Source organism: Nelumbo lutea, chromosome 8 (genome assembly GCF_056320005.1).
Source record: "Nelumbo lutea isolate HS-2025 chromosome 8, American lotus-T2T, whole genome shotgun sequence".
NCBI classification, from domain to species: domain Eukaryota; kingdom Viridiplantae; phylum Streptophyta; class Magnoliopsida; order Proteales; family Nelumbonaceae; genus Nelumbo; species Nelumbo lutea.
Genome location: NC_142691.1, coordinates 8571940 through 8586771, shown reverse-complemented (window position 1 = coordinate 8586771; position 14832 = coordinate 8571940). Strand labels below are relative to the sequence as shown.

Genomic DNA, 14832 nt, shown 5'->3' with positions numbered 1-14832 from the left:
CAAATTTTGCATTTGCACCAATTCCCACTACCCTCAATTCTCTCTCATATAAGGTTGGGACTGCATTTAACTAACTTCCTGGGTTCTAAACAAATTATCCTCTTACCTCCATTCTCTTGCATACATGGTGGGTGTATCTATTGGTTTTTATTTACTTTTTATTTTTCACAAACAAATAAGACAGTCAAATCAGAAGCAAGTATATTGAAATTTATATTAATAGTAATATTAACATTTATGTTAATATTTTACACTAAGCCTATTTGCACTTTCAATGCATTTATGCAAATATTAATAATGCGCACTACAATATTGAGCTGCCGAGTACTTTTCCCTTTTAATTAGATAATGGATTTATGTTTATGTACTTTCGAAGTTACAATAGGACAGAACATAAATATGGGATTCTCCCTAATTTAAGGGGTTATTGACTCTAAGACGAGAAAACATTGACTCTTAGTACAATCACTTTTTCATTGTGGATGTTAACGTCACCTCATTTAACATTCAAAATTTTTGACAAAAACAAGGTGTGAGATAGGGGTAGAGGTGTAAATCGAGCCGTACCCGGCCTGACATGATGGTTCGAACTGTGTTGGGTTTAGGTTTCCAAGTCCACAGGTCCATCATGGTCTGCCTGTGGCATGGCCCGTCATGGGCACGCTTTGCCCGCCTGATGAACAAGTCGTTGGGGACCTCCCCTCCCCCAATGGCTAGTTTCAGCTTTTGGGTTTTTTTTTTTTTTTTCACAAAAATATCCCAACATCTATATAAGGGGGTATTTATGTATTTTGATTTTCGAGAGGAGAATGAATGACACAAATGTCCCCCAACAATTATATAACAGCTAGTTTGGGGGGTATTTTGGGTAAAGTGATGAGTAACTTTACAATGATCAAAATACCCCTTCTAACAATTAAAAATGACTAGTTTTTAAGATATTTTAGGCAATTGAATTATTTTCAATTCCTATAAATAGTCCTATCCTCCATCATTATCATCACACCAATTCAAGAATTCTCTTAATCTCTTCTCTAGTTCTCATATTTTCTCAAGTCTCAATTTCTTGATTTCTTGTACATTTTCTAATTCTCCAATTCTCAATTTTATTGAAGTTTCAACAAGAAGAAGACTTGTTCAACAACTCAAGTATTTCAAATTAGCAATTTGGGAGACTTGGACTCTTGGAGTTGAAAGGCTTCAATGTTGGAATCAAGTTGGGATTTCGAATCGGCAATCCGGGTAAGTGCAATTAAATTAATTTTTATTTTTTTTAGAATTAAAAAATGGTCGGTTCCTCCCAAAACCAATTCCTCAACATGTTCAGTGTCAACGATATTCAATCACAGCATGGTAGTGTTAGCACCAATATGGATGCTATTGATATTGATGGAAATTATTTCAAGTAGAGGAGGTTCGGGGGAGGGAAAAAAAGTTGTTTGCCAAAAATGTAGGAAAGACTTTAGCTATTGTAGCAAGGGTGGTACTGGCCATTTGGGCAGAGCATTTTCTCACCTATGAGGTACGGACTAAAACACAAATTGGACAAGGGGTTTTGGTACTTTTAAATTTTCTTAAGAAAAAATGAGGTAAGGACTAAAAAATACATTATACTTGTTAAACAACCATTTTTACTAGCTGAAGATACTAAACTTGAAAAATGGTTAAATCATTCTGTAAATCCACAATTAAAAAAAATCTAAGAATACTATTAAATGAGATGCTTTAAAAATTTTTTATTCATATAAACAAAATTTAATTTATATCTTATCAAATCTTAATTCTAAAGTTGCAATTACTTTTTATATTTAGACTTCTAAATTTAACATAAGTTATATTTGTGTTATCAATCATTTTATTGATAAAAATTGTTTTTTAAATAAAAGAATTTTAAGTTTTACTAGGCTTGAACAACCACATTACTGGCCAACTATTGCTGCAAGTGTTTTAAATACTTTGCATACTTATAGAATTGATAATAAATTATTTTCTATTAGTTTTGATAATGCTAGTAATAATGTCTCAACAATAAATATTTTAAATGTCAATTAAAACCATGTTTAAATGGTAAATTATTTCATATCAGATGTGCAAATTACATCTTAAATTTATGTATTCGGGATGCTTTGAAAATGCCTATTGATATTATCTAATTAGTTGTAATTTAGCTTATCAATTAAACATGATCAATAATTGTTTTGCAAAATATAGAAAGAATCCATAATTTAAAAGTATTGTTGAAATAATGGAAAATAGTTTTAAAAAAATTTGGGAGAACATTTCTCCTCTTTATTGCTTAGCTACAATATTAGATCTTAGGATTAGAAAAGATGGTTTAGATAGTTTACTTGAAATATATAATGAAAATATGAATATTGAAATTGGAAATGAAAAAGAAGAAACTAATAGTTTATTATTTAAAATGTATAGTTTATATGAATCTGAAGTAACACAAAATAATAAAAATTCTACAACAATTTCATTTAGTGAATTTAAATTTTATTTAATAAGAGGCGGAAATCTACTATCTCAATAACAAGTTCATTTACTTAATTTAATTTTTATTTACAAGCAAAATTTTCTATTTTAGGTGATTCTTCCTTCACCTCGGAGGGAACAAATAATTTTGATATTTTAGCCTGGTAGAGTGAACATGCAAAAAATTATCTAGTGCTCACCGCAATGGCGCGTGATATACTAACCCCTCTGGTGTGTACAATTCCACCAGAGCCTTGTTTTAGTGCATTAGATGATAAGAAAATTTATTTTAATGATGAAAGTGTAGAGATGTGCATATTTTTTAAAGATTGGTTGGATGATGAAGATAGATTACAAGACAAAGGAGAGCATGACACCATTTGATGTTTCACCTGAAGTAGATGATTAAAGTCAAGAACAATAGGAGCAAATGATGAAGTCAATATTTTTTGTATACTAAATAGTTGTAAAGCATTTTTTTTAAATTATTGTAAATTTTATTTAATTTATTTGATATTTTTAATAACATGATTTTTTATTTTCAATTTGTAACTATATTGTGTTTTAATATTTTGTTAATTTATTTGATTTTCCAATTTTCATATTCCATTCATCCAACCATCGTATGCTTTATATCATTCAAATTCAAATGAAACAAAATTCCTATTTTTCTTCCCGTTTATTGTTCACTTTTAGTCTTTGTCTCTTTGACTTCTTATTTTGGTTAAGTATTTTTTTTCATTTCTTTGTTAAATTTCTTATTTTTTCAAATAGTTCCCAAAGGGAAGTTAAATATTTTAGTTTTACTTAAAAAAAAATCAGTTTGGCCCAATTCGACCCGCACCCAAGGCCCAGTCCGTCTTAGCATGGGCCCACATGACACGGGCCGACCCCCAAATCATCCCTTATAAGGGTGGAATGACCCATGATGACCCACGACTCATTTTACACCTCTAGCTAGAAGTACAACTCAGGTTGGCCCGAGTTTTATAATGCTTCTGCCTTTAAGCTGGGCCATTCATATTTTGATAAATTCCAACCCGAGTACAAAGTGGACCTTATGCTTTTTTCATGGTATTAAATCACTTGCCTTGCCTCCCATGTCATATTCCAATTTTCCTAAGTATAATACTTTTTCTAACATTAATAACTATATTCTCAAAGGTGATGAAAATGCATCTCGCCTGGGACTACTTGGTACTCTACTCAGATTAGGTGCCAACCGACCCACCACACAGTTGGTAGGTGCACCATTGTTTAGACATTATCATCCATTGTCAAAATCAATTGTACGCTACAATTAAAAGGACCAAAAAGGTTTTTTAATGGATAAATTACAAGACCCCTTGTGCTATGAGGTTTGTGACAAATACCCCTTTGTACTATGACTTCCTTACGTTAGCCTTCCGTCCAAAAAGGTCGTTATAATATTTTTTAATCCCCATATTATCCTTGTAATAAATAGATGAAAAAAACACTATTCATCTTTCCCAACCTTTCGATACTACCTTTCGTTCCTTCACATTTTTCTCTCTCCCCTCTCTCCCCCGATCTCTTTTCTTGCCCTTCCCCGACCTTTGGTCCATTGGGTTCAACATAGAATTTGTCAAGTGGTATACCAATATGAGCACCAGCAACGATAAAGTTCATCGTTCAAAACCACAGTTGATGACTTTGGAGACTATAAGCATCTATCTGGTGATAGAGGATAAGCTTTGCCTTTTCAGCTGTTGATGTACTCACTTTAGATTTATGGGTTTCGGGGCATCAGAAAATCTAATGGATTCTCGATTGTATTGACATTTTTTATTTTATTCGAGAATCCTTTACACATACATGATGATCCAACAGGTGCACTGGGAAAGGGTCGAAGCCAATGTTGGTGAAAGACTGGATGAAGTAATGGCTAAGTTTGAATGGGTTCAGCTTTATCCAGATGCCAAATGCTTCCATATCTCAGGCAATTAACTTTAGATCCCCTCTCGCCTCTGTGATAACGTTGTTGTGCAGGCTAACCTTTCTAAGAGCTTGAAGTTGGGTGATCTTCTTGGTGATATGGATAGACATCTGTTGTTGGGCTATCAAGCATTGTAGTTTCCCATGATCGTGGCATTGTTGATGACAGCTATAGAAATGAGATTGAAGACGAAGAAGAGAAGAAAGGGAAAATGAGAAATGGGTTTCATCCATCCTTTAATTTTGAAGAGTTGGGAGAGAGAAGGAATGAGAGAGGATAGTGAGGGAGGGGAAAAAGTTTAGTGGGGTATTTTAGCAATTTAACGCATTCCGTTATCTGGCTTAATGGTCAAGAGGGGTCTTTGTCTCATGGTCTTAGTGCAGAGGTCTTTGTCACAAAACAAAGTACAGGGGTCTTTGTAATTTACCCTTTTTTAATTTACTAGCAACTGCCCTATTTACACTCATTTCAATAAAATGTTGGGCCACATGACCTATATTTCAGCTGTCAACAAAAGATGTTCCAACCCTATATCAACATAATTTTACATCACACATTTCATACATGGCGGATTCCACTTTTATAGTGGGTATCTTATGGTGAGATGTGCAGTTTTAGATCAAATTGGTAGAGTGTTGGAATGTATTTACTTGGCAGAATATCTCAACTCAATGGGGGACGAGTTCAAACTTCAAACAGTTGAATCTTTCAAAGGGTGGGTGGACATGTACCACGTGTACTGGTTTGTTTAGGGTCGAGCGAGTGAGGACGGATAACTACTCAATACCGACGTCAAAAATTGTTTCTAGACGGCGTAAATGGTTTAAACCCTGCTGAGTAGAGTGTTTAATCGCTGATTAGCCAAACAGAGCTCTCACCATGACTTCTTGCTGAATAATCAAGGCCCAATCAAATTTTTAGGGCAATGAATGGTGAAAATAATAGGTAAGCTATCAAGATCACACCGTTTGATAAACCAACTGGTTTCCAATTTGAATCGATCTAACTCCATCTTGTGGTAGATAAACATTCTTTTGACTTTTGACTAAGCAAGGGGAACAAGGATCGTCATGGTGTGAACTCAAAACTAAGCCGGTCACTGAACAAATTGATAACGGAAGAACCCGTTGCCATTTGCTTTATGGAACTTCTTAAGGCATGCTTAGAATCAATACTGTTTCTTTAGAGGTGTTTTTTGAAAAAAAAAAAAAAACAGTGCTGCATTGGTATACCGCTTTTGCATAAATGTTTTTTATTTTTAATTTTTTTGAAACCGTTGATTCTGCATTGATGTTTCTCAATGCCACATCAACATAGTGTTGCTAGCAATGGTAAAGAATGAGAAAACACAAAAAGGTACATTTTCAGCTTAGACCATCGTGGTTTGAAAAAATGTTTTCTAGAGAATATGTAACTGAACGTCAGACATGATCTGAAAAAACAGATTTCAGATACGGCACTAAATGTAAACACTTTGGCTGCCTTTGGTTGCAATGTAAACATAAATATGTACTTTATATATTTAGCTATTTTTTGATTCATGAATGCAAATACAGTTCACATTTTAAATCATTTTTGCATTCATCTTGTTTATTTGAAATCAGTGCAAAGGTGTGGGTTCACCATTAAATGCTCCAACTATCTTATGCTCTAATGCCTTAACTTTGGCCAAAAAATTAATTATCAAAATAATACAAAATTGTATCCAAAAAAGAGGTACAGTAATACTCTCTTCTCAGAGTGCAAAAGTGTCAAAAATTATATTTTTACTCTAATAATTATTATTTTTTTACGTATCAAATAAATGCTCGCAAATGCTTTAGCGTTTGCATCGCAAACAAATGGAGCCTTTATAAAATTTATTAACAACTGTATTTTCTATTAAAAGGGAGAAAAACATATACAGAGGTGAAAAAAAACGATGCATCTATTAAAAGGGAGTGTAGATTTGCCACCCGCCTAACACTATTGGCCGCACATCTCAAACATGACTGTCTTACATCCATCAATGTCAACATATGCATGCTAAACATATCTGAGATGTGTGCCTATAAATCATGTTGGACTTGATAGCATTGTGTTTGTAAGTCCAGATCTATTCCTCACAGCATGTTCAGGCCATACATCCAGAATATCCCCCATACTTGTATTTATTATTTACGGAGAGATATTCCCAATATAAGTTGTGATGTGGCTGTGAGGCGCACTGTTTGAGGAGAAGATCCCAAATCCCTATTAATAACATATCCGTGATCATTAAAGGGAGCTTGGTAAAGAATTTGGAGTCCCCTTAAGTATTTCGCTTTCTAATTAATTTGCACTGTCTGTCAGTGGAGCAAATTTAAACTGAAGGATATGGCAAAGTATTTAAGTTGATGATGAGGATTCCAGAAGAGTATTTAAATTAGAGTTTGTGTTGCTAGACCTTGTTTGTTTATGGTGGAAATCAGAACTATACATAAATTTTGCACATGAACAAATTTCACATCTCTTTATTCTACGATTTACACCTAAGCTAGCTAATGCAAAAAAATTGTATTTGTCTAATTTGCATTTATTTGGTAATGTAAATTTTGTATACAAATAAATTTACTCTCATATAAAGTGAGGACCAAATCATAAGCCTGGACCACATCATTTTACTTCTCTCAAATTTGAAAGACAAAATCATGAAGCAAAAGTAAACTAGAATTTACATGTAATATTTACATTTTACTGCATTTACACCGATACAAAATTTTACTGCACTCACTGCATTTACACTGATACAAAATTTTCTTTGCACCGGAAACAAAGTGAGAATAGTGATTTACTTGATAAGTTGACACCGTACCGCTAGATTAATGGCTTCCCCCTGTGGTACTGCTAGATTACTTATAAAAGCAGTGATACGATATTTTTTCAAAATAGGAATAGATCAGCGCCAAGATTCTCTCAGTTCATTAGGTTGGTGGCTTAGCCCATTAATGGAGACAACAATAGTTTGGACTTTGAAGTTCATGGCCTCTCAAGTCAAGTCGAATATTTGGTTGTTTGAACTTGACTCACTAAAATTCTAAAAAACTTGAGGTCAATTTGAGTTAGAGACATGATCTTGAATTCAGCTTGTCTCAAAAGTTTATATGTTTGAATTCAGTTTGGCTTGAGCTCAAATGTGAATCAAGTTTTCATTAAAAAAAAAATACACATAAAAATTACTTCTTATTTTACATATAATAAAAATTATTTTATTATGTATACATGTATATAACCTCGATTAGGCTCACAAACCGAGTTTCATTAGGATCGAACTCGACTCAAAGGTTAATTTAGAACAAGTTGAATTAAGCTTTTCATGAATCGAGTTCGAATAATTTATGAAAAGCTCTATCCGTTTCCACTCGTAATGGCCTACCATAAAACCCACAATTAAATAGTATCTAGACTAGTCTTTTGACACAAACATGGCAAAATCTATTGTGCTTGTCCATTCTATCAATGCCAACATAAATATAAGCAAATCAATAATAAAGTAACACATTACATTGACATTTTTAACATAGTTAAAAGCCTTTAATGATAAATATATTTTGTGAATTATAAACCAATAAACCAATGAAAAGTAAATAGACCCTAAAACACATTTAACATAATTGGTTCAAATTTCAATGTAATATGCTGTAAAAGTTTTGAAATGCCCTGTAGTTGGATTCCATAAATGCATACGGAGATTAACTAACTAGATATTTAGGCAAAGAATGATATCTATAAAAAAAATCCTAGATGGGATTGGATGTTTGAGAATTAGATATGTTAATTAATAAGAAATCCCGCAACTGTGGCATGTGGACCAATGTTTTAAAAATTTATACGGAAATGGAATTGCTTTCTCCTCTACGTCATAGGTTAGTGGTTCAATTGTCTTAGGTAGAACAGGTTGATCTGTGCCATCATACATGTGACAAAAATATTTAAAGTATAAATAGATTTATCTCTTTAAATAAACATTACTGTTCGTTTTAACTAGATGAAAAGATTTATAATAGACAACTTCGTATTCTCTCCTAAGAGTCCTATGCAAGTAGTTAAAAAATTATCACATCAACAAAAAATTATTATTTTTAAAAATAAAACCATTCACATTAACATAGAGTTAGAAATTCTCGAGATTAAAACAAAGTCCAGCAGAGACTAGTACCAACAAAAGTTAAATAATAAGCAAAATTTGTTTACAAGAGATATTGGTAACCTTTTGGATGAACTTGTAAATTTTTCTGATATAATGTTTTTTTAGTATCATAGTCGAATCCTATTTAATATCATATTCCATAAATCATATAATTCTATATTATAAAATTTGTTCGTTTAAAACCATTATTTTGTTGATTCCAAAAACATGTATTGCTTTTTAAAACAAAATCAACTTAATTTTTCATTTGAAAAAACAGAATGTGGCAATTTCAAGGGAGACAAAACCGAGGTAGGTGAAATTTGAACATCTGTTATTTATGTAGAGCTATTTTATTTATTACAAGGTTCCTGCCTGTTTTTGGGTAGAGCAGGGTTCTTTTCTTCCCGCTGATCAACTGGAAAGAAAATTAGGGTTTTATTATTTATTAGTGTAAGGTTATGATAAATCTTGCAGAGTTCATCTGTAGACGCAGGTACCCACGTCTTACTTGCTGTTAGAAGTTAAAATCTTGTCTTTTGTGTATACAAATGCGTTTGTTTTGTTGGTTGATTTTGGTTTTGGCTTTACTTCAGTACTTATTACTAAATGCTCGACATAGATCAGGTTCTTCTTCTTGGATTTTTCTTAATCAGTCTCTCGACTTTTTCTTCTTGACTTTTTCTGTAGGAATCTTTCGATTCTCGATTATAAAACAAGAAAATATCTCATTTTTTTTTCTTTCATATCCTTGTATTATTTAAAATTTGGATATTATTCGCATGCCAATCACATCTTTATTCTTCGCGATCAAAACTAAAATTAAAATCAATCAACAAGTATAAACGAAAAGTAAGATTTCAATTTGACTCCCGTTTTCTCACAAATCAACGAACTAAGGCTGTGCTTGGTTAAAGTTCTATCCAGAGAATCACCTTTTGAAGAATAGATTTTGAAACAGACATGGTTATATATATATATATATATATATATATTAATTTTCATAATACGTACTCAAATGATCAGAATTAATTCTCTGAAACCACATCAAACACAGCTTTAATGGACACTCGCCACTCACAACCGCCATTGCAATTTGCAACAATCAGGCCAACAGGAAAAAGCAGGAATATTTCTTAATTGCTGTAGCAAAAGAGAAAAGGGAAAGCTGCTAGCCTACCTTCATTTAGTATAAATAAAGAAAAGACTTACTTATCTTTAGGTTGCAGAGCTTCTTCCATCCTCTTTGCCATGACTTGCAAAGAGGAGTGAATATAAGAAAACAGAGACTCCAGAGCCCAACCTTCGATCGGATCAGTGACAAACGACCATTCGATCTCACACCCATGCTCACCCTCATCCTCGACGTCGTCTTTCAGTGGAAATACCTTGATCGTGGCCACATATGAGTTGAATCCAATGTTGTTCTCGGTGACCTCGTAGCTAAACCACCTCTCCTTCGAGTCGATGGCTACCAGTTTCTCCTTAGCCCAACTGACCGTTCCCTCGCCAGTGGCAGTATCGGACGAGATCGAGTTGCCAGCGGTATACCGGATGCAACCAGGTTGCCCGGATACGCCTTCCACACGTTCACAGATGTCGCAGGCCGGAAGCCATTTATGTATGCTGAAGAAGTCCTCCAGAAGAGGCCAAACTAGGTCTGCAGTCGGGCCGGTTAGATTTGCAGAGGCCTTGCCTTCCCACTTCAACTGTGCTTGAGCTTGATCTGCCATTGGGATATACTGAGAGAGAATCTGATGAGTGTTGCTTGTAATTCGTACATATATAGAAGGACAGATGCTAGAGGCCCAGAGCTAGACAGCCAAAGGTTCTTTTCTTATTTATTATGTATTTTTGTGTAATGACTTATATGTCCTTTTATTTTTGTTTTATTAAGTTAAATTTCTTAAAATACCTTTATCATTTACTTAATTGATCAAATATATCTCTACTATTTAATTATTGTCTAATGCTATTCCTACTATTCCTATCATCTCTACCCGCCATCGCTGAAGTTGCAACAGCGATGGCGGGTAAAAATGATAATATGGGAGGGGAAATAGATGTATGGTTAACAGGGTGGGTTTGTGGGTTTGTGTTGACATTGACATTCAATTCACTATTGTGAAGAGAGCTCAAGTTGTTGGTTCGGTTTGCTAAGATTTAGGGGTTTTTGACTTTGAAGATTCCCAAAACAGGCAAGAATAGAATTGTTCTATAAGGATTTAATGATCTAAGATGCCAGAAGAAGCCAAAACCCTAGTTTTCGAATCCATCTAAAAACTAGGGTTTCGAATCCATCCAGAGCTTCAATTCCACACGCCGGTCGATTTACAGGGTTTCGGAACCGCCTACGATCTCAAATCATTAAATCCCGTTGTCTTCACAACTCTCTTCCATCTTCCTCTCCCCTACCCTATTTACCCATCTATGCCTAATATCAAGAATAACATCTGCAACAGATGTTGGACCAAGCTTACTTTCTTCCATCCACCATTGTTCCCGAACTTACTCTCATAATTGGACCGAGTGCCCAATCGTTCACCCAGGTGAGAACGCTCGTTGGAGAGAGCGAAGGAAGTGGAGAGTTGTGCTCTTATGGGAGTTATGAAAATGAAATAGAGGGAGAGAGAAGAAGAATAAGAGAAGTCCAACAATAAAGCTTAGTTCTACATTTCTGGGGAGTCTCTTCACAATACTCCCATCCTTTTCATTAGACATTGGAGTGGAAAAAATTTTTGTTTGTAGTGATGTGTAGTTAAGGTCCGCCATTACATTGTTTCTCTAAACAACTCAAGGTTCAAAATTTTACAATGTATTGGCCCATATCAACTGATCGGTATGTAGGCTAGCATAGGAAATGCTACAAAATCATTTGTATCGGGTTTTTTTTATTGTGTCGAGCCTATATCGTGGCTCCATTAGGGACGTATCGGACCTGTATCAGGGCATATCGAGGTGTATCGGCTGATATAGTACGATTTTTTGTAGGCAAAAGATGAATTAATTTTTTTTGAGAAAAAAAGGCTTTTAACTCACTCTAACAACTTTCTTTCTCTCTCAAACTCACTAAATCATCCCTATACATTTTTAGATTGTAATTTTAAATAATTTTCTTAAACTTATTGTAATTTTAAAATATTTTTTCCAATTTTTAATTCATAGATCTATTGAAATTAATTATAAAATATTTATTTTTGTAATATTTGTTTTTTTTTTCTATTTTTTCTGTGATCTAACCATAATATTTACCATGTTTTAAATCTATGGATGATTTACCACATCCATAAAATTATTTTTTTGTTACATTTTATTTTTAATTTTTGTAATAAAAAATAAAATAATTATTTGAATAAGAAATAAATAATTTTTAAAAAAATTATAGAAAATGTTTCATTAAATTTTGTATGTTGATTATGACATATTTTTTCATAAAAATCACTAAAAGATATGATTTGTATGTACATATAGCTCATTTAGGCCCTATATTTAATGCAATTGATGTATATTTATGATTTATTGGAGTATCTAAGGCGTATCCCGATATGTCTCTTAAATTTGTCTTTCTAATACACTTAACGTTTTTGATACTTTAAATATGTTATTTTTTTTAAGTCTTTAGTTTCTTATTATATGTTTGTTCTCTGTCTTTTAGGCCTTGTCAATTCTTCTCTATCTTTGAGTGATGTCGGTCTTAGAGATTACCAACTTTGAGCCCGCTCCCTATCCCTTTCAAGTTGATACTAGTGACTGGCTCAACCATATAAGAGCACTTTAAGGCAAAACCATCTCTCCCAAACGAAAAAAGGGCATTTTTGAACATAAAAGGGTAAATTAGGTACTTTCGAAAGTTATAACATTCATGTGATGGCACATATGAACAGTTTATGACGGAACATTTAACGGTAAGGGAGGTGATGAGGGCAGATTTGGCCCTCCAGTAAAATTGTGACACGTGGCACCTCGTGACAACTAGGAAAACACCCAGCCAACAAACTTACGAAGTTGGTGACCCACCCGGGCACCAGTCTGGCCGGCCTGGCGTGACCTGCGCGCGGCCTGACGCGCGCCTACGCGACCTGCGCACGTCCTAGCGCGTGGCCTGCGCGAACTGCGCACAGCCAGCACGACCTGGCCGACCTGGACCAGCCTAGCGCATGATCCAGCCAAGGCGCCAGCTTGACGACCTGATCTAGACATTGACCCGCCGACTGACACAGGCGCCAGCTTGACGACTTGATCTAGACACTGACCCACCGACTGACACAGGCGCCGACCTGACGACCTAGCCTAGACACTGATCCACCGACTAACGCAGGCACCCCTCTGACAACCCGGCCCAGGCGCCGACCTGGCTTCCTGACACAAGCGCCAGCCTGACGACCTCGAGGATTTCACCACCGTACTCCGGTTCTGACAGGATGCGACGAGTCTTACCGTTTGGAGGCTTTTCACCCACCTAACCTGCGAGGACTCCGGTATATAAAGACCTCACCCCCCAAAGGGGAAGGGGATGAAAAAGAAAGGGAAGTAACCCTGCTCTCTAGCTCTCTCGTATTATCTTCAAAGCTCTCTACAATAAGAGTGCTAACTTAAGCATCGGAGAGCCCCCACCGGGAAAATACCCCCGGGACCTCTGATTCAGTTCTTGCAGGTCCTTCAGCTCCCGTTGCCTACGAAGAGGAGGAAAAGATGCAGTTCTCAGAAGTCCCTCAGCTCCCCCCACCTACAAGGAGGAGGAAGAGATGGAGTTCTCGGAGGTCCCTCAGCTCCCGCCACCTACAAGGAGGAGGAAAAGATGGAGTTCTCGGAGGTCCCTTAGCTCCCGCCATCTACAAAGAGGAGGAAAAGATGGAGTTCTCATAGGTCTCTCAGCTCCTGCCACCTACAAAGAGGAGGAAAAGATGAAGTTCTCGCAGGTCCCTCAGCTCCTGCCACCTACAAGGAGGAGGAAAAGATGGAGTTCTCGGAGGACCCTTAGCTCCCGCCACCTACAAAGAGGAGGAAAAAATGGAGTTCTCGCAGGTCTCTCAGCTCCCGCCACCTACAAAGAGGAGGAAAAGGTGAAGTTCTCGCAGGTCCCTCATCTCCCGCAGCCTACAAAGGAAAGAAGACCACCTCATGCTGAGGGCAGTCGGATTGCGCCGCACCAGGGAGCTCCAACATTCTCTAAGGCATCGGCCGCCTAGTAGGGAGTTCGCCAAGCAGTTCGCCCCCAGACAGTTCTCCACCAGGGAGTTCGCCACCAGGCAGTTCGCCCCTAAGCAGTTCGCCACCAAGGCAGTTCGCCACCAGGGAGTTCGCCACCAGGCAGTTCGCCCCCTAGGCAGTTCGCCACCAAGGCAGTTCGCCCCCAGGCAGTTCGCCACCAAGGCAGTTCGCCACCAAGGCAGTTCGCCCCCAGGCAGTTCGCCACCAAGGCAGTTCGCCACCAAGGCAGTTCGCCCCCAGGCAGTTCGCCACCAAGGTAGTTCGCCCCCAGGCAGTTCCCCCCAGGGAGTTCGCCACCAGGCAGTTCGCCCCCAAGCAGTTCACCACCAAGCAGTTAGTCACCAAGCAGTTCTCCCCCAGGGAGTTCGCCACCAAGTAGCTCGTCACTAAGGCACGCCACCACCGGGTCGAATAACGAGGTACTTTGCCAAAAAATTTTACATCACAAAACATTGGTACGTGGCCGAAAACGGTTACATCAGGAGGTATTAGTCAATCACCAGAAATAGTAGGAGTAAAATTAGACAATAATCAAATAGTAGGAGTATACTTAGTCAATTAGCTAAACCATAAGGGTAATTCAAGAAATTTACCCCTTTTATTTTGGGTTTTTTTTTATGTTCATTTAACTTTTGATATTTTCTTTATGCATATTTGAGGGTTAAACTCATGAAGGGAATTTCATTCATACTTCTTGAAGGTTTACAAATAAGACAAAATAAGAACTTTAGATGATAAAATTGTGTTTAGTAGAATTATAAATTTGATGACATTTTGGTAAAATAAATATTATGTTTTAATTCGGTCTCTTTCTTAACAAAGCCCTTATAAATATTTGCCCTATTTTTTATTTGTTGAAAGTGAAACTTGTGCATCTGATTCAAAATTTCAAATATAGAACACATATGATTATATATATAATCAGGTATTTGAACTTTATTCATAAATAATCGAATTCAAATTGAATCAAGTTTGAGGTTTGTAATACTCGGTTTAAGTTAGGGGTGTTCACAGGTCGGGTTGGGTCGGTTTCTTGGGA

The 14832-nt window shown here is 36.2% G+C and overlaps 1 protein-coding gene and 1 long non-coding RNA gene across 2 annotated transcripts; one reads left to right on the top strand and one right to left on the bottom strand.

The window, feature by feature from the left end:
* The first annotated feature begins 1114 nt into the window (after nucleotides 1–1114).
* Nucleotides 1115–3033, top strand: LOC148842542 (uncharacterized). The gene is made up of 2 exons (XR_016103020.1): nucleotides 1115–1242; nucleotides 2591–3033. It is a non-coding gene; the product is annotated as an uncharacterized LOC148842542 (long non-coding RNA).
* Nucleotides 3034–9593: 6560 nt separating this feature from the next.
* On the bottom strand, nucleotides 9594–11224 carry LOC148842541 (lachrymatory-factor synthase-like). The gene has a single exon (XM_088959704.1). The coding sequence runs from the start codon at nucleotides 10313–10315 to the stop codon at nucleotides 9791–9793; it is 525 nt and encodes a 174-aa protein (XP_088815830.1). The 5' UTR covers nucleotides 10316–11224; the 3' UTR covers nucleotides 9594–9790.
* Nucleotides 11225–14832: the final 3608 nt, after the last annotated feature.

Excerpts from the sequence above, each read along its gene's own strand:
- LOC148842541 (XM_088959704.1), bottom strand. The coding sequence starts at position 10,315 with ATGGCAGATCAAGCTCAAGCACAGTTGAAGTGGGAAGGCAAGGCCTCT.